Source organism: Lepisosteus platostomus, chromosome 4 (genome assembly GCF_059453375.1).
Source record: "Lepisosteus platostomus isolate fLepPlt1 chromosome 4, fLepPlt1.hap1, whole genome shotgun sequence".
Classification (NCBI taxonomy): domain Eukaryota; kingdom Metazoa; phylum Chordata; class Actinopteri; order Semionotiformes; family Lepisosteidae; genus Lepisosteus; species Lepisosteus platostomus.
The window spans coordinates 4,538,726-4,565,356 of NC_142614.1; the positions used below are offsets into that span (position 1 = coordinate 4,538,726).

The window sequence follows — 26,631 nt, forward strand, 5'->3', positions numbered from 1 at the left end:
GAGTTTTTAAAAGACAAACGCCTATAATCAGATGCCATTGCACGTCAGCATTAGAATTACTGTGCAGAAAGACCGAAGGCACCCCGGTACAGCCCCCCCTCCACCCACCACTGACGCACAGCGCCCCTGCTGGGTGACGTGCTCCTTCGTGTCATCAGCGAGCTCGAGCTGTCGGGTCTGCGGAGCCGCACGAGCCTGCGGAGCTGCGTTGCACCCCTTCAAGGAGGCGGCACGCGCCCCCGCTGTGCGTGCTGCGGTGGCGGCACCTTGTCGATGCTTTTTCACCGTTACACCCCGGTCGGCTGCTCCGGCAGATCCCCTCCCGTTAACTGGCATGAGTGGTTGTTTTTTAACTTGCTGTTGGCGACATCACACCTGGCAGCCGGGGGGTTAAATTCTGTCATTTCTGTCTTGCACATTTCTGAAAAACTGAGGGGCGCTGTGTTGAAATGCAAACTACAACAGCTTTTTTTTTTTTGTCCTAGTACATTATATCTCATTGTAACCGGTACTAATGCGTTTAATGCTCGATACGTTTGTGTTGTAGTTAAGGTTTGTTGTTATTCGGGCTGGAAAACTTGCAGAACTTTGGTAAGGTTTTTTTTCTGTTGTACTGTATGTCTTTTTCTATTTGCTCTATTAACGCCAGAGGTATTCGTAATATAGTTAAAAGAAAGGCGATTTGACGAAGAGAGCAGACATGTTTTGCAAGGAACGCACTCAAGTCCGTCTGATTTTCAGCTTTGGAAGAATCAATGGGGAGCTGATATTCGGCTTTCTAATGGTACTAATCATTCAGCTGGTGTTGCTATTTTAAAGGGGAAAATACTTGATTATAACGGACACCTTTCTGAGCGGTGGATATTATTAGTGGTTGACATTGATAAAAAAAAGTGTATAATTGTTCATGTATATGCTACCAATAGAAAATTACAAATTAAACACCTTTTTCACGAGTTAGTCATGAAAATTAATATAAAACTGGTTTTAGATTCTCTGAAGCAAAAATAATTTTGGGAGGAGATTTTAATACTGTACCTAATGAGTCCTGAGATAGATGGTCGCAAAGGGTTAATAGTAGCAGGGAGTCGGTGGAATTGGAAAACGTGAGTATGGGTTTGGGGATAACTGATATTAGGAGATGGCTGAACCTGGGAGCAAACTTCAACAGCTGGGAAACTAAAGCCAGTCCCGTTGTCGTAACCAATAACGCGCCACTCCGTGTCAGCGGTAGGTTGCAGTGTTGCGCCGGATTGTTTAAAACCGGGGCTCGTTTTAGAGTATGGGAAGCAAAAGAGCAAGCAAAGTCTATTTCCGCGCTCAAAAGTAGAAAGAAAGAAAAAAAACTTTAAGGATAATAAACACAAATACAATAAACATTAAACTAACAGAGCCATGGTTTTAAACCATACAAAGCATGGTTGTAGCTTGGTCATTACAACTATACAATCCTTTCGCACAGCGTTTCCGTAGTGTAGTGGTTATCACGTTCGCCTCACACGCGAAAGGTCCCCGGTTCGAAACCGGGCGGAAACATGTTGGATTATTTTTTTGGGGGGGGTGTAACCACGCTGTCCTGCTCAAAATTTCGGTATTTTACATACTGAAGGTGTTTCAAGCAATGTGATAACCTACGTAAAAGTCAGTTTGCGTGTCCACCTTGGATCAGTGGTCGAGTTTAATTTCGTTTTAACTTGTAAACATGATCTATTAAATGTAGTTGAGAACTATGTCATATGCCTCATTATTTGAGATGCAAAAATAATCCATGCCTACAAATGAAAATTAAATGTTAACTTACTGTATTTTTTAAGATGGAGAAATTCTTTAAAATTAATTGTCATTTTTAGATATTGTGCCCACCACCACAGTTCTTAGTGAAATTAAGATGGCGTACATTCATTTCTACAAATCCAAAATATTACGAAACGTCTGGTTTTATATTCAAATCGACTGAAAGCTGTTCAACATCCCTTTCAGGAGGGAGTCTAGAATATGCTTTTTACTGACTGGCATCTTGACAACATGTCACTTGAGAGTTATTAAGAATTTCCTACATTGCTAATGGGGGAAAGACTGCAGCTCACAGCTATTTGCAGTAGGATATTTCCTAGTTTATCTCCTTGTTATAAAAACTCAAAACATAAATAATGTAACAGGTTGACGCTGAGACCTTTAAATCGGTATCAACTCCAAAATGTGACATGGGTCATAAAAAGCGAATTATGGTTTTCTGGCTAAGAGGACTTAATGAAAGGGACTTGATGTAGTCTTCAGCATCCCGAAAGGGACCCACCTTGAGTACTTTGTAATGGAGACAAAACCCCCCAAATGCAAGCAGAAATCAAGAGAGAGTGCATTTCAAAATGCCAATAAAAGACCCAAATAAACACAGGATTGTAAAGAACCAACTGCCCAGCCATCCAGCTGGAACTGATCGCTTGAGTTCCTTGTAAGAGAGATAATTTAAGATAATATCAAGACAGTCCTAACAGTCTCCTGCTGTTCATAGCATTTTCTGAATTCCTATTAAATAGATAGAGGACTGGAGAGACAGCCTGACTTCATATATGCAGAGCACAATCTCTTTAAACACATTGTGTTTCTACCACTGTGACACAGTTAGTGCTAATATTCATGAACCTCACTGTAGAACAGCAAAACTCCCATGTTAGAGGGATCACATTGTGGAAATCTTTCAACAAAACCCACAGAACTGGCACCAACTGCTCAAAGTCCAATGTTTGTTTGTCAGGACACCTTACAACTGTGGTTCAAATTGTAAACGTTAGTCATCTGCATGCACTATTGAACCTTTGAAAAAAATGTGCCTGCCCTTGTTTAGTGACAAAAAAAGTGCAAATAGCACAGGTTTTAATTCTTTAAGATCACTGTTTTAAGAGAGAAAAACACAAAAACACGTCTGGAGAAAGAATACAAGCCAGAATACAGTTCTTTTACCTATATATTCCTTTCTTTAACTTTTCTAAATTTAATTTTTAAAATATTCATTTTCTTTTAAAAGATCCCTACCAGCAAGGCACTGATTGAGCACTTCTATTTTAGCCCAAACCGAGTCCTGATATTCTTATCACGGTAACATTTATTCTTCTTTACTTTTATTTCTTTACTTCTTTTATTGGCATTCTGAAATGCACTTCCTCTTGATTTTTGCTCGTATTCTGGGGTTTTGTTTCAATCTCCATTACAAAGTACTAAGGGTGGTTTACTTAGTCAAAAGCTTTCGGGATGCTAAAGACTACATCAAGTCTAGTGTACTTGTAATAAATCCAAAACACTCAGCTAAAGACCTGATTCACTTGAGAGTCACTCTTCTGCATCTCTCTTCTGTAGCTGCTGTGCATCTTCTGTGGAGCAGTCATAAACGATTATCATAGCCTCTGCAAGAATTCTAAGAATAATGTCCAAAAGTTGGTTTTCACTAAAATGGGGTAGGTCATATTTTGTTACATATAGCAATGTTACAACAGGTATGTTCACTTTGACAGAAAACCGTGAGTTTTTAAAGATAAAACCACCAATACATACTCTTTCTGTAGCAATGCCTAATCTTCCCAAATTTCAAAACATAAGGGCTGAAATATTGATTTGTAACTAGATTCTTCATTTTAGCAGGAACATTTGAGTGAACAAGAGTCACTGCATGAGCAGAAATCACCATTAAGACCGTATCACAACAGAGCACTGAACTGGATGATGACCTTTCCTTCGCTCTAGTTTAAGAATGTAGCTTTAGGGAAATGGAAGTGTACCAGCTACCGTCCTGGAACAACAGAGCATAACAGCACTGTTGCAATGATTTCAAAATTGTTCGGTTCACATGTCTGTGCTCTGCTTTTTAAATCCACAAAGGACTCAAATACTGTGAATCCGTTGAGGCAACATAACACTTCCATCTTAACGTGTATTAAATAAAATGGTTTCATTTCTCAATAAAGAAAGGATCGTCAAGTAAATCCTCTCTTGCACATCTGATGCCTTGTGAAAATGCAGTACTTTGCATTCCTGGAAGCTTCATTCAAGACTGGGCAACAGCAGTGCTGCTGCTGTTAATATCTGATGACTGAATGACTAACCACAGGCTCTGCTCTGTACCGTGTTATAAAAAATACCATTGTTGATTTCACCTGTTTTCAATGCCAGGCAACAGGGAATTAAAGTAAACGTACAGACACTGAAAACATTCCTTGATGCCAGAAATTAGATAACAGAACAATGTTGTGACTTTTTTTTTTATTGGAAGCATTCCGTACACACTGATTGCTTAAGAACAAATTAAGAGAAAAAAAGTATTGAAAATGTTAACAGGCTTATTGGCATACAGTGTAAATAGCTGCAGCCATTTTCTCCTCCATTTTTGTTTTTCTTGTAACCTTATAACTTCCTAAACATCCTTTGTGTTTGTATATACAAAACGTTATGTGCACATTTATGCATAAATTGATGATTTGGGGAATAAAATCATTTATTAGCTGATATTAAAGACATGGAATTTAAGAAGAAGACATTCTAAAATACAGATCACATTTGTCCAAAAGAACTCGCATCTATAAATGACCACACTCTGCAGTGAGCAAGACACAAATTTGATTTACAGTTTACATAAAAAAGGTATAGGGAGATAATTTTCCAGAGAAAAAAAATAGATTCAAGGTGCACAACACACGGGTGTACCCACTGGAATTAAAAACTTTTTTGCATATTAAAACAATTTTAGTTGAAAACCTCAGTTTTCAAAACCATAAATCATTCATGATCCAGAAATCAGATAGGAAAATAATAAAAATATTGCATTGATTTGGCAGACTGATACAGGTTCTGAAACACTGAAGTGAAACATTTGTAGTCACAGCTGAAGTCACACCTAAAGGCAGGCTGATGTTAATGTACAGCTGGATTTCTATCACAGAAAGAAATCTGCATTCCTAAGTTGCGCTTCCATTGATAAAGAGATTCTCCTTTTCCATTAATTTTCAGCATTTCACCAGAAATGCAGGACCTGAACAACAGGTGATGATACAAATATACAATGCAACATAAACTGCAGAAACTACAGTTGCATAATTCAAGAAAAATTGTACTCTTAAAAAGACAAACATTATTTAAGGCTCTTTTAACAATCCTGATTGGATGGCTATTTGCTCAGTGTTGTAATGAGGAAATCAATGATACATTGACTCAAACTCAGCAGCAGACCCCAGAGAAAGAAATAATTTGCAGACCAGTATTTGGACCTTGTTTGACAACGACAGCATCATAAGTTTCGTCTGGTTCACAGTAAGAAGGCAGAAAGTTGAGCTCGTGAAGACATTGATTTTGGAATGCTTTTTTAAAGGAAAATGCTAACACACACAAAAAATACATAGATCAATAGAAAACCCAGATATTCTATAGTCTGTTGTCCTCCATTGATAACTCCTTCAGTATCCTTTTGTGGGATCTCCAAAGAAGTTGGAAGACTGTGGAATGTCAGATTAACAAATTAGCTGCAGAGTGGGTTAAATCAAATTTGCCTGTCCTGGAAAGGTCAACACAAAAGGTCAAGAATTAGCATTGAAGCCACAGCACTTAAAACTTGTTGTATTCATTGCAAACACTATCCTGTCACTGGCCAGAGAACTGGAAATTGCACTGATTGTGGCTGCCTCTCTCTAACAATCCAGCTCTTTGTAGAGATTTGTTCCACACCACACCCCGATGAACAAGTCTTGCGTCCCCAGAGAAGACACTTAATTGACTGTTTTATATTTACATAAAACCATAAACGCTACAAGCCAGATTATGTCTACGAAACCAAAATTTGCAAACAGAGGAGAACATACAAGACTTGAAACTACACAAGTCTAGAATAACGAGAGTGAAACATTCAGCACACACGGCTCTTCCTGCTGTTGTAGGCTGAAACCTGAAATTTTACAATTCCTGAAATGCTGCATGGAAACTCCCAACAAGTTGTCTTACTAAATCCGGCTGGTTTTCCAGACTCTTAGGTTCCTAAATATATTAGAGCTTTAACCGTTGTATTTTATAAATAAAATCCCAAACACGTGACAAGAAGCAAACTGCAAACATTAAATCGAAACAACTTCTTAGATCAAGTCAGGCTTCAATGATCTAATGAAGGTGGGCTGGAAGACCAGCAGGTGTGTGGGTCACAGGGAAGACCAGGACTGGGAACCAGTGCAGTACACTGAAGGGTCTCTGTCTGGAGAAAAAGTGTTGTCTAGAAATGACCTTCCCTTCAATCATTTATGGTTATGCAGGGAGATGCAGGGGTCTGGCTTATTAACAACAGTAAAACTCATAAACAAGGTCAAGGTCCGGGCACTGGGATCAATGAATCAAACCAAAGGCAATTACAGAAAGGTTTGTGGGTAAACAAGTTCCCTAGCTCTACATCTTATGCAAGGTTGAACCTTGTTAAGGTGGCTGAATGGCAAGTGATGTTATAATCAAACACCTTACGAAGACAAGGCAAAAGAATGGGTGGTTCTTCTAAAGGGAACTGTGCTTCCACGTGGAATGTGGGAGACTGGGGGATTTTTACATATAATGCATTTTCAGGTCTCTTGATTTCAGACCGAAACTGAAATCAAACACCTACAGTATAACGAATGGGTTTTTAAAAAAAACAAAACACAATGAATTTAAGAGTCATTAACAGTAGTGTCCTGAAAGCAATAAAAAAAAAAAAACTCTGCTTCCAAGTACACAAAGTAGTGAGAGGCGGCAGTCAATCAGAGTCTCTCAGCAATGTTTACAGAGTGAATCACGAGTGACAGAAAACTGAACAGCGGGTTGGACTCACAACCCGGTTGTGCAACTCCTTGATTACATCTAAAATCCTTGCTGCGACCTGAATTTGTAGTTCTCCAGCAGCCTTGTCTAAGTATTATCCTAGGTGATCTGAGCTCCAGTTCAACTCCAGATTAGTTCCCTCCAACGTCAGGGTGTCTGGCATTGTGACTGTAGGCTCTCTAAAAGTATTTGTTTTTAATTGGAGTCACCCATTGCTTTCATTATATACATATTTTTCCAATATGTGCTGATCTGATTTGGAATCACCAAATATTTCAAGACTTGGATCATATCAGGGAGATTGAAATTCATGCTGAGATGTCTCAGTAATGATGCATCCAGCATAATAATTACCATTGCTGTGTTCTTCTTGTGAGTTTCCTTTGTACTCCTCTATGACTTTTAAACCGAGCTTTTCTGATTCAAGGTTCTGCAGGAACAGCATGAAAATAATATAAACCCTTATTGCAGCCTCGAGAGATTATATAATTGATATTAAAGAAACAGGCTCAAGTATTCTAAGACTTTCAAGCATTCTGAAAGACTTGTTCTTACTTGTGGTACATATTTCATTAAAATAGTTTTGCTACTGATGAAAAAAAATCAATAATTTCTCGCACTTGTTCTTTGAAAATATATTTCTTTTGAATAGTCATAATTATAAGTATTTATAATGCAATAAGCTACAATAGCTTAACTTTTATACATGTGAAAAAGGCTCCACATCTGAAACATTGCGTTTCTTCTCTTTTCAGGATGAAATAAACCTTTACTTATTTCTTTGCAGTTTGCACTGGCACATTTCTATCAAGGTTATTTTATGGTTTGCGGCCAAACTGAATTTATTTAGGATGCAAACCAAAATATGAACAATGGTGACTTTGAATTAATTTCCTCCAAGGGGCAAAATGAAATCTGCCAGTCTTCAGTTTAAAAGAAACAGATTCTTGTATCAATTTGGAAATAACATTTTCTTCTATTACCCTTAGTTTTGGAGACCAGACAGTGGGTCAAGTATGTTTCTACAAAAACTGCAAGTTCAAAACAGAAAAAGAAAGCGATTTGTAAAAAATAGGATAAAATTCTTGCCGCCAATCCAGGTGTTTCATTTTTCTTGGCTTTGAAAACAGATGACACTTCACAAGACAGGCTGAAAAAAAAAAAACACACTGCGGTCTTTAATCTAAAGGTCCCCTGATCACTGAGAGAAGCCAAGAAGCCTGCCAAGACAGGAAACCTTTACTACTAGTATCCAAAACCCATGTTTGCCTTCGGGCAATCATGTAAATCGTATTCCTAGAATTCCAAGTGCACTTGAAAGGATCGGTCCTTTGCTCACACATGAAACAAAGAATAGAGCTAACTCGACAGAAGTCTGACCAAAAACCCGTTGAACACAAGTATTTTTAGAGCACCTGCCTTATTCCAATGAACAGCCCTGAAATGGAAACTGCATGGTGACAAAACAGAACAGGAAGAGGGGGGGGGGAGCACAAACACACCAGTATCTAGCAGCTGGGTTGTCTGCATCATGAGAGCTTGGAGACGGTTATGTGGGAGGCTTAAAAGTGTACCACAGGCACAGATGCATCGTAGATACTGGAAACCGCAGTATCTCAATTTTGGGGATGTGCCCATTTTAATATGGCAGGGCTCTCTATAGAGTATAACAGTACACAGACAGGCACATCCCCACAAACATGGACTGGATTATCAGGGAACAGCCAGGCTGCAGCCACCAGTATTTAATATCTGAGTTATGCACAGTTTAGGTTGTAGGCACCGGTATCAAAATGACAACATGTCAACATGTAATGACAAAACGTTTAAAAAAAAACCCACGTGATGGCTGCACGTGCCCTCGGTCTGCAGGTCACTGCGCTTTCCGCCTCGGGAAACAGCGAGACACCAGGTCCCAGGCCCGGCCGCCCTCGCCGGCGCCCTCGTAGCGCAGGCGCAGGGTGTTAAGCACGATCACCCTCTCCACCAGGAAGGAGGCACAGAACCAGGGCAGGGCGTACTCCAGCGTCACCAGGCCCATGAAGTCGTAGTCGAAGGGGCTGTAGTCCCAGGGGCAGGCGTTGAACTGGCGCAGCAGCCAGCCCGTGGAGAACTCCCAGGCGTACGTCCAGAGGGTGTAGAGAAGGCAGCGCAGCAGCAGGGGGCAGCGGCCCCTCAGCAGCAGGTACATCTTCTCCATCACCAGGATGGAGGTGCCGTAGATAAAGAGGGCCCAGACGCTGGTGACCCCGGGGAACTTCCAGTTCCTGTTCACCACGAACTCCCAGGCCGCAGTGAACATCACCTCGCAGAAGTAGCCATGGATGGCGTAGAGGTACCAGCGGGAGTAGATGCTCAGGGGCTCGGCGCCATCTCTGGAACCCATCCTGGCACAGATACCGTACCGGGTAACTAGGGGGGCAAAGGAGAAAAGGGGCTGATCTTTCTCTGAACAGTTTTTTTTTGTTATCTTCTATTGCAAAGAAAAACAAGAAGCATGAATACACTCCCAGACTCAAGCTTCCACGGTAGAGCCCCTGCTGATGTGCTTTTGGCATTGTGTCACGTCTGGTTGATGCAACGATACTGCACGTGCTATAAAAAGAGACGCTCATTGTCCTGGCGATAACTTAATGAATCTGCTGCAGTTAAAAGCGATCGTTTTCTTTTGGTGCTGAATACATACTGTATGCAACCTGCTCTCCAAAATGCAGCCTCTTTGGATTTTCAATTCCAGAGTGAATGAAGTTCTAAAAGAGTTATAGCAATGCTGCAGTTTATTTCACTTTTGCAGACATGGCCATATAAAAACGGAAAATATGCAGTGTACTCTTGGCACAAGGCAGGGTACACCCTGGACAGGATGCCAGTCCATCGCAGGACACACACAGACAGACCAAGGCCATGTTTCCCACAATTCTGGCACTTAGTAATTTCGGATAAAATATTCTCTTTCCGACACAGAATGTAGAATTCACTGCCCTTTTGACATCACTACATAGAAATAGCTGAAAAAATGAATTTCCTAACTATTTCTCAAACATGAAACCTGACACAGAGTTTCATACCAAGTGTAGAAAGAAAATCTTGAATTTGGCATCATGTCTTGACATGGTGAGAACCTGTAACCTACTGTATGTTTAGTGGACTGTGGCTACAGCTCTCATTACATTGGGGACAAATGGAGAATCATGTGTTAAAATAGATCCGTGTAGAATCTAAAAGTTTGCCTTCATGGTTTTCTCCGTGTTTTTATGGAGCAGAAAAAGCACAAAGGGGAACACAGGAGTTCTGCTTATTTCTGTTTCAATGCAGCAGCTCTTTCGCTTCAACCAGCCACAAATTCACTCTTCCAGGAAACCATTTCTGCAGAAGCAATCGATTCTAATTAAGTCAACATCATTAATCTGGCCTCTGGAAGAGATGTTTTCGTGCTCGAGTGGAAGTACCACTTCCTGAAAAACATATACAGTATAATAAAGGGGCAGTAATACAATTGGTTATTGAAAACAGAAGACAACTTTTTCCAGGCATGTGAACCAAATAGCTGAGTCACCTGCTCCGCTGAGTGCTGGGCTCAGTGTCTTTACATTCTGCCTGGAAACCTGGGCTGTCGATGTATCACTACAGCACAGTTAAAGTGTTTCAGAACGAACTATATATTTAAAAAACTACTAATTCAGTAAACCGTGAAATACAATTTTCTATTTCGGCACCAAGCTAGAGATCAGATTGTAGAACGGATCTGTATGCCTCGGTATTCATATGCAGAAATCAAAACCTCCTGCAAAAATTACACTTGCCAAAGAAAGCGTTTTATCCATTCAAATCTGAAAGATGAGAATAAATCAAGAAGAGCAAATAGCACAACCAGCAGCAATGTGGAACACAAATCTCAGCATCTCACTTTGTGAGAACTGCATCTCTCACCAGTCCTTCATAGTTTCTTTCTGATAATGATAATAATTTCTTGCATTAGGAATTTGTCTTTTCGCAGACCCCAGTTTGCTCTCCATGAGACACACAGACAGGGAGAGAAGCTGGGGGTCAGAGCGCAGGGTCGGCCATTTATACGGCGCCCCTGGAGCAGTTGGGGTTAAGAGCCTTGCTCAGGGGCCCAACAGAGTAGGATTCCTCTGCCAGCTGCAGGATTTGAACTGGCAACCTTCCAGTCACAGGCGCAGATCCTCAGCCACAGAGCCGCCGCTCAGCCCATTCTCGAAATGCAACACCAGTTTCTGATCTCTTGATTTTACACACGATCAGATTCGCGGATCCACCCAGGCCAGAAAACCCACGGCTGAATTGTTTAAGTATGGACGGGTTAAAACACCTGGCTCTCCCCTCTACCCTTCATTGGACTAATTTCTGTGTTAAGAGAACCTGGGGAAAACAGGTCCCTCCTTTAACAAGGAAAGATTTCCTGCTACTTCATAGAGAGCCCAGCTGAGCTGGCTAGAAGTTCCTTGAAGTGCAGGGCAAACCAAAGGAAACCTGGCAGAACACGCAAACCCGTTTGTAAAGAAGGTTCTCTCCGTCTAGACCGGTGTCACGGGGCAGACCTCAGACCTTGCACAGCCTCTCCCTTTGGGTTCTGCGAGGTGACCGTGGAGCCCAAAGAAAAACCTGCAGAGACAGAAGAATAACTAGATAAAAAAACAAAGAACTTCCAAAAATACACGAAAATCCCTCAAGGCACGGCTCCGTGACCAGGTGCACCGACTCCACGTGGTTCTGTCATGCCTTTTGGTTTTGGGGTGCTCCGTGCAAACCACTATCCTGGGTCACTGGCATTCTGAAGTGTGTATTTGCCTGCAGATGTGGTGTTAGGGGTTACTGCCTAAAGGATTCAGAGTTTGCAATTAAGACGTCTTGAAGAAATGGAGTTGTTGGGAGGGGTTAGGCTGATATTTAATTTCCATCCATCTTCTAACCACTTCTTCCCATTCATTGTCGCCTGGTGCCGATTTGTTCCAGAACTTAAGTGCTGTTTTCCTCAAGCCAGAGCACACCATTCACTCGTGTTCATATCGCACCTGCACTGCTGTCTTTGAAGCACCTGGACTGATTGGGTTTTTTTTTTTAATCAGGAAGGGGGCGGTGAAATATTCTGCTACTTTTGTTAAGAAAAATCCAGGTGAACAAGAGACAAATGCTTAACAGAAGTGTGATGTACGTGAAAGTAGTGCAGGATCCTTCCTTTCATTATTTTTGATAAAGTATAACAAAAAAGTGTACCGTTATAAAGTGTATACACTTCTTTCACCCAGAGAAGGATGATACCAATTATCTTTATACCCGAGGATTTTCAGATGTATGACTGACACTTAGCCCTGTGATTAAGCACCAAACTGATAAAATTTCGACATTAAACGGACCCTTTTACTGCATCTTAGTTGAAGCGAGACTGTCAACGGACTCTTTTGGTGGTTCTTGCACAAAGTACAGGTCACGTTAATATAGGCAAGGCATAGAACCTGAGCTGAAAACAAGATCACGATGTTAAGTATTAAAGAACAAAGACAACCATCCCAGTAACAAACGCGCTGTAAATACAGTACAACTTGTTCACTTGACTCCACCGACACGTCACCGTGCAGCAGAGTTCTCTAAAAGCAATAAAGACATAATCGCCTGCCGACCCCAAATAAGTAATAATCGCTCAGAAAAGCAGACAGAACGGTCACTCACGGAAACAATTATCGGAATTGGAATGGTAGCATTGTTTCGCCGCGTTTCCTCGTCTCCTAGCTTTCCTGGGAATGCCGGCTGATCAGATGATGACCATAATCACAAAGGAACGCAGGCGTCCTACGTCAGGATTCCTACATGAAGTCGTTGTCCGCCATCTTGGTGAAGGAAACGACAGATATTCTTCATTATTGGCCCTTTCTCAAGTATTTCTAAGTTAAAGCGGTGCACATAATGCATTCCTTTTCTGAAGCTGAGATCCGACTGCTGAAAAGTGAACAATTAAACAGCTGGCGGAATCAAGGGGTTACTATTTAACCAAAAGCGATTTAGAGCGTTTAACCAGAGGGCACAGGAATGCCCCAGAACCAGGATCGGAAAACGTTGCCCTGAACACAGATTGATAGATTTGTATTTAAATGTTAATTGATTGATTTATTTCTTGTTGATGAGACTAGTTAACAGCATAAACTCTAACGTAAAAGTGACGTCTGTACCAAAGACAACCTTTGACATTATACAATTAGTGCACGTGTAGCTTAATTACTCGATTAATTGCTTAATTAAAGACTATATATCACTTGCTAAACAGCTTTAAAATTCCCTTTAAATCCATTGTTTCACTAAGAGGCATCCTCATTTTCAAAGCTTCGACCAATGACTGCATGAAACCGTAAATCGTGTCAGTCAAATCATGCTTTGTCTAAAAAACAAGTTTCCACAACATTTAAAGACAGTCGAAATTCGTGATGTCAGTTTCCCACTAGACATATAATTAGTGAAATTATTAGTTTTTCAAACTGAAAAGTACACACATCTATGAACAGACGAAGAGTCGCGTCAATATAAAGTGTGTTGTACTTTTAAAATGCCAGGGAGGTGTAATAATTATTCCACCATAAAGCACTTGATTTTCTAGTGCAGTTCCCCTCCATAAGTAATTTTGAGTTATGTTTTAAACAGTACGTGACTGACAAATTGTAAACATGTTTCAAATTCAACGTGTCGTCAGAGTACTGCTCTTCAATTTAAATAATGTTGAAAAACATTTTCGAGAAAATATAGAACTCTGCTCTGCCATAACAGAAAACTCCGTTACAGAACATTACAGCGTTTAAGTATATTGTGTGTATTATGTGTGTACATTTCCTGCACACGATATATAAACTTAATTTCATAGCGAGAAGGACAAAATTATTTATTTTTCGTATTCAAATAATTAAGCATTTATCGTAGAGGTATTCATATTCCTATTTGTCAAAATCATATCCCTTTACGCTAGAAGCATAAATATTTAATTGTGTGTACATGCCAACTAATGAGTGTTTAGAAATACGTATTTAAGTAATAACTGAGTATTGTTTCTTGATAATGAAAAAATCAGTATAAAAGCTCTGCGAAAATAATCCGTTAAAGACCCTTAGCCTTAAATGTTACGCAAGTTCCAAGTAACTGCAGGCAAGTCTTGACTGGCTGGCGAAAAAAACGGGAAGTTTTTCCAAGGGGAGTGAAAAATATTCACTAGTTGCTGAGATCCCGTTAGGTGGCGTGTAGTACGACGTCTTAGCTAAAACAGAAACAATTATTAAAAACAAAATCCACCGGAAGCTACTGCAAAAAAAAAACAGTTGTAGTGCAGGAGTAGGGGTTAGCTCTTATTTATTTTAATCTCGACCTCAAAGCAAATTTCCGCTATAGATGGGAGTAAAAATACTGGGCTGTAGCAGAGCTAACTAACGCATCTCCTAAAGGGCTCACTGACACCTTCGGATAGCCCGAGCATAAGTGCCATGTCTCCTTCACGGTGTGCCGTTTTCAGATGTTCAAATGTTTGCTTAACATTTGACAAGAAAAGAAAGCTCTACGCAGGCAGGACTCGTCCTTTCGAACTGAGAAAAAGCCGAGGCGACAACTGAACTGCGTCACCACGCGATACCAAACGGACTTCGGCTGCTCGCGACTAGGTAAGCGCGTGTGACAGATCTCCGCAGAAAAACCAAGAACAAGCTCCTGCAATTAATTTATACTCTAGTTTAGACCGTTCTCTTCATTTAGCCTGCTTGCGGATCAGTGGATGGACTGTTGCATACCTGATATAGTCGGACAACTATGAAGTTAAAGACACAAAAAAGCGACCTGATTTGTATTACTGACCTGTCAGGGAAATTCAAAACTAAGATCTCGGCTTCAAAAAGACATCACAATCCGCGGATAAACTTCACGGACTTCCATTTCTGCGTGCCAAGTTTTAGATGTCTGTCTTTACATTGGTCTTTTTCTAAGGAAAGGTTAAAAACGTCTTGCTCCGTACTAAAATGACACAAACGTTTACGTATCAGGATATGAGCTGTCTTACTGTCGGGTAGCCTATGTATTCTGGGACATGAAATTGATTTTTTGTTTTCAAGAAAAAACAGGTAGAGCACCGTAGTCTCGTGAAAAAGCTCAATTTTAATACCATGGTGCGTAGGCAAAACCAACAAAGAACATTGTAAAGATCGTACAGTCCGGTTGAATGTCTTCTTTTAAGGCAAGTTATAGGATGTGTTTCAGAAATGATCTAAATGTTGCATTAAATTTAAAATAAAAAAAGGCAATAGGCAGCCTCAAAAGTTGCCTTTTATTGTTGACCTTTTTTTATTACTCAACTCCTGGCTTTTAGCACTGTTTTTACCCCCGCTCGTTTCCCACAGACATTCACATTGATCACATAGTGCAGTGTGGGGGGCAGCACACTATTGTTTTAAACATGCGTCCGGTTCATGAATTCGTCGTTTTTAAACAAGAGAAAACAGCCAGAGCAATCAATGGTTTGCTTCCTCCTTAACGGTCTGTAGAGGCATCTACCGGAAACCTCTCGTTGGCCCGAATCTTTTCAAGCTACAGTACAGCGAATACACGTGACAGGGAAAGTTTGGTCATACGTCCGTCTGTGGTGCACACTGTGTAGAGGCTGGGAGGTGAACTGGGGTTTACAATGTCAGAAGAGCAGATGATATCTAACAGGCAGCAGTTTCAAAGTGAACTGATGGATACAGAGTCCGGACAATTGCGCGCTTGCACATTCATATATACTTCAACAATAGTAAAGGCCTCAAATTTAATTTGCCTTAAAAAAAAGCCCAAATAATTCTGTCTGTTATAAAATGGCTGCTATAATAATATGGTGGTTAAAGTGAGGGAAAAGGGTGCTTTGCAAATTGTGTAAAGGGGACCAAGTGTTTCAAAACAGGAACTGAAGGCTGCAGCTGTGAAAGTACTGCACATACTGGACTGGTACACGTAAATGAACCTCACCAGCTGAAGCTGATTGAGGGCGGCCTGGTAATGCAGTGCTTGGCCTCACAGCGCCGGGGCCCTATGTTCAGATCCCGACCTGGGGTGCTACGTGTGTGGAGTTTGCATGTTGGTGCGAGTTTCCTCTCAGTGCTGCAGTTTTCTTCCACATTCCCAAAACGCCCAAGAGGTAAAAAAAGGAAAGTATAAGTAAATTGTCCCAGTTTATAAAAAGAGCTTAATCTATATTGATTAATTTTAGCATGATAGAAACTGAAATATCACATCAATTATGACATCCTAAAACAAATAAATCAGGCTGGTATCCCAGGGCATGTAAAAGCCCAATTGTACTTAAGGAAATGCTATTCACAGAGCTTTAACCTGTATATTCCAGCAGTCATTAAGGACAATACCTGTACCCACAGATCATAGAACTGCAAGTTTAACACTGGTGTTGCAAACACATTGCAACCTTTGCTCATCTAATTCTGGTCTCCTATCTGTCCCCCAAGGCCGTCTACATTCTTTGGGTGACAGGGCCTTCTCCTGTTGTGCCCCCAAGCTCTGGAACTCTCTCTCCAAGGACATCAGAGAGTCACCTTCTCTAAACTCCTTCAAATCCAGACTCAAAACCTTCTTCTTTAGAAGAGTCTTTACTGAACTGGTTCTGTTCTTTGCCCCTCTGCTCCCGCTGTATTCAGTACCTCCATCTACTGTCTCCTCTCACTGTGCATTCGCATATCTTCAGTACTTTTTTGTTGTTGTTGTTGTTGTTGTAGTTGTCATTCTGTAAAGCGCTTTGAGAAGCCACCTTTAAAGACGCCATATAAAACAAAGTTACTTATTTTCATTAAATAGAAATATCCTTTGAGAAGTAACACAAAACCACACAAAAAATAAACCCAGAATGTTCAGTTGGACTGAGGTCTGAAGACTGAGATGGCCTGCCTACAGCTGTTATTTTGTGTGTAGCCAGCCATTTCTTTGTCGATTTGGATGTAAGTTTTTTGGATCATTATCACACTGAAATGTAAGTTCATGGCCAGCCTGGAGCTTCTTGGCAGAGGAAACTAGGCAAGTGGCCAAAATGTGCAGATAGTGGGGGGAGTGGCAGAAAGAAATAGCACACAAGACTTTGACAAAATCATGAATTGGGCCAACCCTGGCTAACAAAATTTAACATTGATAAGTGCAAAGTGATGCTTATGGATATTAGAAATATTTGTTTTGCATTTCACATAATTGCTTTAAGTTGTGCACAGGATGGATCCATATTACAATTAAAGTATTTGGGGAAGCAACAAAGCCAAAACACATAAAGCAAAGGTATACTGTATTTAGGACATTTAGGAAGAGATCAGACAACAACAACATGAATGTTTCCTGGCTTGTGGAAGATTGTTATTTATAGTTAGGATAGTATATAAACCCCTGAGGAATACAAAAAGACTCGGAATCAAATAAAAATGTAAACTGGAAATTGTAAGAGAGTTAAATTAGGACACAAGATAGGAAACACTTTTGGGTACATGGAAAAGGCTTCCGAACCAGGTGGTTGCGATTCAAAATCTGGGATATGTCAACAAGTAAAACAAAATTTTAGAATCGCCGATGTGCTTACAAATGTGCCCTAGTAAGATGGACCCGATGGCTTTTTCACTTTAAAAACCAACTTTTGTTATTAAATCTTCATCTGCTTGCAATTTGCATGTAAGATTGGTCCTTTGGATAGATACTTTAGTGTCCACTACTATGGACATTTGTCTTTGGCTTCTCCCATAAAAGTACAAAACACACAAGCAAAACATACTGTAAGTATATAAACATAAAACATGTTTTTTTTTTTAGTCTAGGTAGAGGCGCAACACAAAAGGGGCCCAATAATGTGATCATTATTATCAGCCTCTCACCTTGTCTTTTCTTGAAAGATCCCATGGAATCTTAAAAACAATAATATGATTCATTCTGTTCCAGACACCCACTACTCATTGTGTAAAGAAGTCCAGTGTTTTAGGACTCAGACCCTTTGTGCAGTCTTTATCTTGATAGGAACAAGTAATAGGTTTATTCCATGCTGTAAAGAGAAGAAAGAAAACACAACTTTTCGGCTGTGGAGCCTTCAGGGATCAGCCTTCAAGGCTCCACGGCCGAAACGTTGTGTTTTCTTTCTTCTCTTTTCAGCAGGGAATAAGCCTATTTCTTGCTCCTTTGCAGCCTACGCATGCTGAGGCAGCTACCCACCTGAACTACTTCATCTTGATAGGTTTTTTAGGCAGACATCGATGTCTTTATCTGTGGAATTCTGAAACCCTTATTTTCATTAACTAGATTCACGTAATGATTATGTCTAAAGATACTGTGCCTTTAACCTGCAGGTTTCTGGCAGATCTTACAGGTCAACTATAATCTCAGTCGATCATGTCTGAACTGTTTTTAGGAGGTCTCTTTTGTACTGTAGCAATCAATCTTGTGCAGTATTCTAAATGTGTACAGGCTACCATTAATATATAAAAACTGATCGCATTACTACCACTGATCTCACGTCTGGAGGTGCACAAAACAAAACACAGTAGCAGTTGTCAAGTACCAAACAGTAATAATATAATCAGAAAATGTGCAACCGCCCCTACGAGTTCACAATGAGTAGTCCTGTTATTGTGCAGTACTTTTTCACTCAAGCTGCCTCTGTGCTTCCTGGAAATGTGTGGGTGGAGTTATTTCCTTAACTGCTTTTCGTACATGTGCAAAATAAAAAAAAAACCCTGTATTCAGTCAACCTCATCTTTCTTAAACTAAGTAAGTAGGCTTTGCCTAGCCACCTCTGTAACCCAAGCGTAATTCTAACTTTCCTATACTTTGAAACCTTATAAATTAAACATGCGTGATATCAGAAGTTCAAGCATTTTGTGTAAGTGTTCAGAACATACTGCATACTTATCAAATGGCCACCATGAACAATGGTGTTGCAAGCATCAATATGTATGTGTAAAATATGTATTTTTATGTATTTCCTGTGATTTGTGTTTTTATTTGGCTTTACAGCAGAAAAGAGGTATAATTAAATATCGGGGATGTTACAATTGAGTGGCTCAAGCCTTTTATAACTTAACATTTCTGGCATTTGTATACTAATGTTGTAAATTGTGTATTTCTTTTAAATACCCATAAAAAAACTATGATGATCTTTGAGCTTTAATGAAAAGCCAGCTGTAAAATGACAGAAAATGTAATCTGGCAGTTTAGTTGTCAGTTTATTTAAGAAGGGCATTATGGACAGGTTTTCAAAAGTTCTAAATTATATGATTCATATTATTTATTTGTTTTTTACTACCAGTGCTTTGAAATGATTTTGATGCAACACGAGAAGTAGAGTTGGCTCCATAAGGAAGCTCTGATAAACCAAAGTACTGACTACAGTATTACCTGGACATTTTCTGATGAATATTTCCTAGTTTAGGTTCAGGCCAATTAAACCTTCACTTACAAAGAGCGCTATTAGCAGAACTGTACATAATCTAACCGTAGTAAGGACTCACTTCTTGATAAGTTAGCAATTCAAACTATGTCCTCCCACTTTTAAAACTAATATCACAGCCCAGATGCATTCAGACATGTTAATTAGTTTTTAGAAAAAACAAGCTTTCAGTACCTACTCCCCTTCTTTTTTTCCCCAACAGCTAAAGAGATGCCTCTTTCACTGTGACTAGATCAAGCCGCTGAATCAGTTTTGATTTTTGAATTTACCCACATTAAGTGCATACATGCAGAAAAAGAAAACAGCTAATTAATCAAGAGTCATCTCATTTAATAGACCCACAGTAAGAATGATAGAAGTACCTGCTAGGTTTTAAAGTGAGTTGAGCAAGAATTTAACTAAAACACTTGAGCATTGTGTTCTGATATTTTGAGCACAGCACAAAAAATCAAACTGGTGAAAAGCATCAAGCCTCGTTCTGAATGTTTTCAAATACATTTCTAAGCATTGTGAAAGTTCGTAGAAAGAGCAGATCTGTCATACACACCAAAACAAGACAACAGTCAGTGGGAAAACACATTTTGTGTACTAAAACAAAATGTCTTGGAGTAACAGAAAATCTGCACCCTGTTTCAGTCTGTCCTCAGACAGCAGTGTTTTAAAGGGGAGGAAAACTCTTGAGTGAATGCCTGTGAGATCATTATGTGACAGACCCCAGGGTACAAGCTCTTAAAGGCTCAAAGTCAAGAGTAACTTGCCTTTCAAAATTTTCTTCTTCTAAAATAAAAGTTGTCTTGGCTCCAATTTTATTTGTGTTTATGATAATTACTTCCTTAAAAATGAAGACTCTTTCATCCTCAGTTACTGTATATAACTACCTAGAGATGACAGAAAATGCCTTGATAAAATTTCCAACACTTCTTGGTATCTTAAATATTCATTTATGCGTCTACAGCATGGCACTGTATTTTATGAGCACGTTTACGTTATAGTGCTTGCATTTCCACACTGCTAAATCATCCCGGACGTTTTATGCCTTTGAAATCTTATGTACGACGCATAACCTTTTTTCAGCGGGGTGGAAAACTACAGGCCAACCTCCACGAAATCTAGAAATACCCATAACTAGCATTTTAGTTGCGAAAGACTCAGCTCTGGCCCTTTCCTTGTCTTTTTCTTTTACAGATCAGACAAAGGCGCATCTTAAAATAGCCGACGTAGGTTCTGGTAAGCAAGTACCTGCGGGGCACAGGATGAAGAAAAGGTACCTGATCATCACCACCTTAGGCGTCTTCACTTTCCTCTCCATAATTCTGGTCAATTTAAACGATTCTCTCAAGACACTATACTATTCTGTCCTCGAAGCAGGCAAAGAAACAAAGGGCACAGAGCATCAGACCACACCGGCCCCTACTCTAGATATAACCTCGGCAAAAACTACAGAGATATGTGGAGCTCCAGAGAACAAAAAACCCTTAATTAATGTCCGAGGCACAAAAACCTACGTGGTGTCCCCCTATTTTGAGCACCGCTATGGAGACAGGGGGCGCATACATATTGTCTCTATAGTGCTGCGATCGGAGGACGCTGATCACCACTGCCTCTTCTGCTGCGAGGGGCAGAGGCGCTCCACCAGCACTGCGGACTGCCACATCCACACGGACCACTTCGGGTTCGTCTACGGTACGGCGGACCTCCTCTGCTCGGTCCCGGAGGACTGCCGTGCTCCCACCCACCTGGCCGTGTACGCTGGCCCCGCGGGGGAGGGGGTCTCGCCCTTCATGCCGATAGGGAACCCCGAGCCCAGGAGTGCGGACTTCCCCCTGGAGTTCACAGTCTGCATCTCGGCCATGTTCCAGGACTTCAACAACGTGCTGCAGGCCGTGCAGGCCCTGGAGATGTACAGGCTGCTGGGAGTCAATAAAGTGGCCATCTACAAAACCAGCTGCGGCCCCGAGATGGAGAGGGTGCTGCAGTACTACACCAGCAGGGACTTCGTAGATATTATTCCCTGGCCGATCACCTCATACATTAACGTGTCCAACGGCTGGAACTCACGCGAGTACCCAGGCGACCTGCACTATTACGGGCAAATCGCAGCGCTGAACGACTGCGTCTACCGCTTCATGTACAAAACGAAATACATAGCTCTGCACGACCTGGATGAAATCATCCTGCCCTTGCACCTGGAGAACTGGAGAGAGCTGATGGACCAACTGGAACTCCAGCATGGCAGGGACACCAGCTTCGAGTTTGAGAACCACGTTTTCCCTACTGTTTACAAGGAGAAAAGCGGCAAGTTCAAACTCGGGGAATGGGCCGGTGTTCCTGGGGTGAACATGCTGGAGCACGTTTTCCGGGAACCCAATATACCAACGGAGTTCAATGCTTTTAAAGTTATCGTGAACCCCAGGATGGTGTATGAAGCCACAGTTCACGGATTTCTAAATTTAGGGTCCCATAGTGTAAGGGTGCCGCATGAAATTGCCCGCATGTACCACATCAGAAGACCGGTGAGGCATGACATTAAGAGAACGGACTTAATTCGAGACAACCGCCTGTGGCATTACTCTTCCAAGCTGGTGACCGCTGTTAACGAGGTACTGAAGGAAGCTGACCTGCTGAATTTGAAGAATTCTTCTTCAAAACACTTCAGATGACCTTTTGAATGGAAATATATCAATCACAGCTATTTTTATGTTATGTTTTTTAATGGACCAATTAGTTAATACGATTTCCACATCCGGATAAGCTGCTGGCTGGTCACATTCCACTGGTTGAGAGTCTGTCCAGTGCAGGGGTCCTCATCTCCGGGTCCAGTTCTTCAGCGCCACAAGCCAGCGGGTGTTCCAAGGCTATGTATATCAGATGGAGCAGGTTAAAAACAGGCATCACAAAAAAACCACCCCCTTTAGATGAGTCTAAAGTAACTGTCCAGGACAGGCACAGCCTTAAGAGGTAGCTTTAAGTCATCGGTGGTCACAGAGCTGAAAATAGGGCCGATGCTGACTGTTTAAGTTAGCTGTTGATTCCATGGAGTAACAGAGCAAAATCTCTGCCGGCTGTAGTGCAATTAAAGGCTGGGTAGATGGTCAGCTACACTTGCCAAAGTGCCACCTTCAACAGGGACTTTAAATATTTCACTTCTTTGATCGCTGGTGCATTGCATTTGCCTTTCTGCTGAGCCCAAAGCTCAACTGTCCATGTCCAGACTTGACTTTGCAATGTTTAAAGGGCTGACAGTGCACTGTTCCTGCGGATAAGAGAGCTAAAAAGGGGAAGATCATGTGAGAGCTTTATTTCTTAAGCGTGTGGTAAAAGGCTACAGACTGCTCTAGGGACTGGGCTTTTGAGGAGCACACAGTCATAAATGCTGAGCCCTCAGTTACTAAGTCACACTGCAGTAGGAGAGGAGACACCTGTAAATAATTTTTGGAATATTACCAAAACACAGCTTGTTCAGCCCAGAGAAAACCGAAGACTTGTATGTATTCATTATTCCGGATGAAAGGTAATAAATAGTGAGCAAGTCTTTATTCAGACGTCAGAGGTTACCCAGCTTTTGTTCAGTACTAGTGTATTTTAGGAAATATACAACAACACATATGCAAAATCCGTGCCTTACAGGTGTATCCTATTATAGAACATTCCTGGTGATCAGTTTGCACACCAATCAAAGCTCAGTGAATGGCAGATGAAATGCATCACTCTTGCACAGTTTTTAGAAAGCAATCTTTGCAGGAGTTTGATGTCTGCTGTGCATCCTGTTGTGCAAAGTGAGCCATTTTGCAGTGCAAGTGAATCCGAGAGATGTGTAGAAAGATTTGGGGTCTTACAAATGCTTTTGGCTTCTGCAATACAGTGTATTAAAACTACACATCTGACAAAACAAAAAAATAACAGTACTGTGAGCCAGTGTTGCTGTGAGCAGGTGAAACTGTTACATTACATTTTAATCCTTTTTGTTTACTGAACGGATTCTACAAAGGGATTCAATAGAGGTAATAATTAAAGGGCAAAGCTTTATAAATCTATTACTTTAAATATATGTTGTATGTACACACAGTGTCCTGAGAGGCATTAAAAAACATCAAATGCCATTGGCTCCAGTTCTCGTATGTGCATTGTTAGTGCCTCTCACTTTATTCTTCACATTCTGCAATGGGATTTTAAGCAGCCCTTCACCCCACTGAGAAACAAAAATGCTGGCATTAGAACTGGAATGGAAGGCAACGTGATAAGTGTATTGGTTCACAGCAAGTTGCAGCACGCTCGAAGGAGATCGTGTTGCAACAGCAAAGAATCCTTCTGTATCTCTTCCAGCAGAAAGTCTGCCCGGAATGCAGTACATCATGCTGGCTTGAGACACACAGAACATTATTCAAACAGGACAGTTGGAAAGGGGACCCGTGGAAAATGTATTTAACATTTACCTTCAGTAGCCACAGTTGCCAATGAATGCCAGTGCATTTCTCCAAAAAACACTTGCTTCATGAGATGTGTGGCAGGTATCTATATTCTTTGTCCGTTTACCAAAGCCATTTGTTTTATTTTTTAATTGTATCTAGGAAATTGCTGCCTCCTGGACAAACCTTTACTTTTTTTTTACAATAACTGATTTATACAACCCAAAAATTGACTTAAAGTAGCATTTTGTCAGCGTTCTGTTAATCGCTTCTGTATTCACGTATGTGAATCTTGTTTAAACAATGTCCCCATACCGTACAAGATCTATTTCATTTTTATAATCTCATATCTTAGGTCTGTTTTAGCCAGTTTAATCATTTACAGCAGCTTCAGCATGATCTGCAGTCTCAATGAATCCACCATTGGATAGTTACAAATGAGAGGACTGGTCCAATTAGTCCATCTGGTAGCTAACTGAGCCAAGGGTCTCATCCACCTGTTTCTTCAAATAGGCCAAGGGTATGGGCTACAACAACCTGGCCTCTTGGCTTGTTCCAGACACCCACAACCCTTTGCGTAAAGAAGTGCCAGTTGTTCTTGGTTTTAAATTTACTTCCACATAGTTTCCACTAGTGTCCTCTGGTTTTCGTTTCCATGTCTCATTCTGATTTTGATTAAGTGTTTTTTTTTAAATAAGGCATCCTGTGTTCTTTTGTTTAAAATAACCTCGCTTGGTCTGTCAAGCAAATATAGAGGTATTTTTAACTGATCCCTCTCTCTCTCTGGAATCCATTAGTCATGTCTGAACAGGTTCAAGCCCAGGCAACAGTGTGACAGACCTATGTCTGTGTGACCTGTGTGTTTGGGTCCAGACTTGTAACAGCTGGGGCACCAGTGGGTAACAGACCAGAACACACATTGTTGACAAAACCCACTTAACAGAGCTTTAAACAGTTGTCGGGGATTTGTTGTCAGGGAGTTGTCGGGGTGCCGCTAAAAGACCTCGACTCCTAACGTGGCAGGATTACTGTACTCTGAAAAAGACAAATATCATACTGGTTTTTGCCATTCCACGCTGATCCAGCAGTCTCTTCCAGCTGGTGAATCAGCATTCAGAATTGCTCAGTTCATCATGAAATGATTCTTCCTGCAAGCATACGTGTTCCTCAGACATGCCTGATGCATCAATGTGATTCAGGGAAGTGACAGCTACATTTTTAGCAGCTCAAGTCTCCTGCAGTTTCAGAAGTGTTACTTACAATGTACTACTTGATTAGTTAAGACATCTTATTTTTGCTTTTCATACATTCCCTTAACTTCTTCTCATGTTAGAATACTAAAAGCGTCCTTTTGCAAAGTCTTGATTCAATACCAGCTTCACAAAAAATTGAAGGGGTAAACTGTGCATCCACACCCTATGCTGTTGATCAGCAGCGCCCAACCTTTTTAATGTAAGATCTATTTGCCAGTCCAGCTCAATCTACCAGTGTGAATTTGAAGCTCTGATATAAGAAAAACAGACTGTGGGCACATCAGTACAATAACGATACCCATCACTAAAATGACAGCAAATAAAAGCAAGTGACTCATGCTACAGTGAACCCGTCATGTTCCCCATTCTACAAAAAAATAATAATATCCTGCCTTAATGTGAGCACTGGCACTGAGAAGCTTACTTGAGAACACTTGTAATTTTTTTTTACGTGTTGACACTGCTGATCATGTCGATGACATTTTATTTTGTCCCTGCAGCTCGACATTCAGCTCATTGAGCAGTTCAGTCAAGTCTGTGAGAAATACTCAATCCAGATCCTGGTCATTCTTTAAGTGGGCATATTCACGGTGTTTTAGACGACTTGAGAAACTCGGGCAACAGCTGTCTGAACCTCGCCAAAAATATTTGTTTTTGAAATCTCCAACCAGCAAGTCAGCCGTCTCAGCACACGCTTTCTTCATTACTTCTCGATCCCTGAATGACTTCTTGTGTCGAGCCAGGGCGTGACTCACACGGAACGATGCGACGATTGCCGCGTTCCCTCTTTTCTTTTACGGGAAAGTCCACATCAGATATTTTGGTGCAGTTTTGAAATGTTCTGTTTCCCTTTTTCGCGTACACGCTAGCATTGCAGATTTGAATGCAAAAGTACAGACACATAAAATAATCATGCTCCCATTCCTTGTGGTAACGGTAAGTTTTCGGTCTCTTTGCTTCATTATTTTCGCTCAAACACTACAACTATCAAGTAGGCAATCAGACTTATCGAATTGTCGGCGAATTTGTCACGGCCAGTCTGCTTCGCTCCAAGATGCACTGTGGGGTTCGTGCGGCAATAACCAAGAGACCGTTCTTGGTAGCGAACACAACACTGTTGACGGAGCTCCTGTAGCCTCACCCACATTGTCAGCCAGCACTCAGGGAAGAGACTTTTACAACCCATTTGACAAGGGTTAAACACACACAAGGCCAGTAAAATGTATGACATTACATGCACAGATCTGAATGATTTTTTAGGCTATCGAAAAAAGTAGTCAAATAGCCCATTTAGTTTTTGTCAAACATTCTGCGATCGACTGGCAAGCACTCCCGAGATCGATCGCGGTCGACTGGCTGGGCAGCCCTGCTACAAAGGCTCTGACAAGAGCATTTCCACAGCCCTTTTGCTGTACCTACTGATCTGTAAGTCTGATTATATTTTCGATATGGTGTCACAAACTGCTCTGCGATAGGGCTATTGCAAAAATTTAACGGGATGATAAAACCCCTGAACAACCAACCCTTCAACGTCTTCCCTTCAAACAAACCGTGTGCAGGCTCGGGGTCAAAGGTCATTAGCAGAGGTTTACAAAGGGCCACCCTACCTCCAACAAAATAAAAACGAGATGCAAATCAAGTGACACAAAGACTCAAAGTGCAGAAATAAGACCTAAGCATTTAAGCCACAATTACACACTACCCCGTT

General features: G+C 41.0%; 2 protein-coding genes and 1 non-coding gene across 11 annotated transcripts; 2 read left to right on the forward strand and 1 right to left on the reverse strand.

Moving 5' to 3' along the window:
* Positions 1-434: 434 nt before the first annotated feature.
* LOC148672171 (beta-1,4-galactosyltransferase galt-1) lies at positions 435-23,364 on the forward strand. Of its 2 annotated transcripts, none has more exons than XM_088627636.1 (2): positions 435-591; positions 20,450-23,364. In XM_088627636.1, exon 2 carries the CDS (start codon positions 20,518-20,520, stop codon positions 21,922-21,924), a length of 1,407 nt encoding a protein of 468 aa, XP_088483762.1. In that variant the 5' UTR covers positions 435-591; positions 20,450-20,517; the 3' UTR covers positions 21,925-23,364. The 2 variants fall into 2 exon arrangements, with proteins under 2 accessions (XP_088483762.1, XP_088483761.1); XM_088627635.1 differs by lacking the exon at positions 435-591 and adding an exon at positions 14,334-14,474.
* Positions 1,464-1,536, forward strand: trnav-cac (transfer RNA valine (anticodon CAC)). The gene has a single exon. It is a non-coding gene; the product is annotated as a tRNA-Val (tRNA).
* On the reverse strand, positions 4,240-14,975 carry LOC148672173 (transmembrane protein 229B-like). Of its 8 annotated transcripts, none has more exons than XM_088627639.1 (4): positions 14,665-14,975; positions 12,511-12,668; positions 11,389-11,445; positions 4,240-9,231 (listed from the first exon to the last, which is right to left on the reverse strand). In XM_088627639.1, the coding sequence occupies exon 4, from the start codon at positions 9,203-9,205 to the stop codon at positions 8,693-8,695; it is 513 nt and encodes a 170-aa protein (XP_088483765.1). In that variant the 5' UTR covers positions 9,206-9,231; positions 11,389-11,445; positions 12,511-12,668; positions 14,665-14,975; the 3' UTR covers positions 4,240-8,692. The 8 variants fall into 8 exon arrangements, with proteins under 8 accessions (XP_088483765.1, XP_088483763.1, XP_088483766.1 ...); XM_088627637.1 differs by having other exon boundaries at positions 11,382-11,445; XM_088627640.1 differs by having other exon boundaries at positions 11,332-11,445.
* Positions 23,365-26,631: the final 3,267 nt, after the last annotated feature.

Coding starts and splice junctions, on each gene's coding strand:
- LOC148672171 (XM_088627636.1), top strand. CDS start 20,518: ATGAAGAAAAGGTACCTGATCATCACCACCTTAGGCGTCTTCACTTTC.
- LOC148672173 (XM_088627645.1), bottom strand. CDS start 9,205: ATGGGTTCCAGAGATGGCGCCGAGCCCCTGAGCATCTACTCCCGCTGG.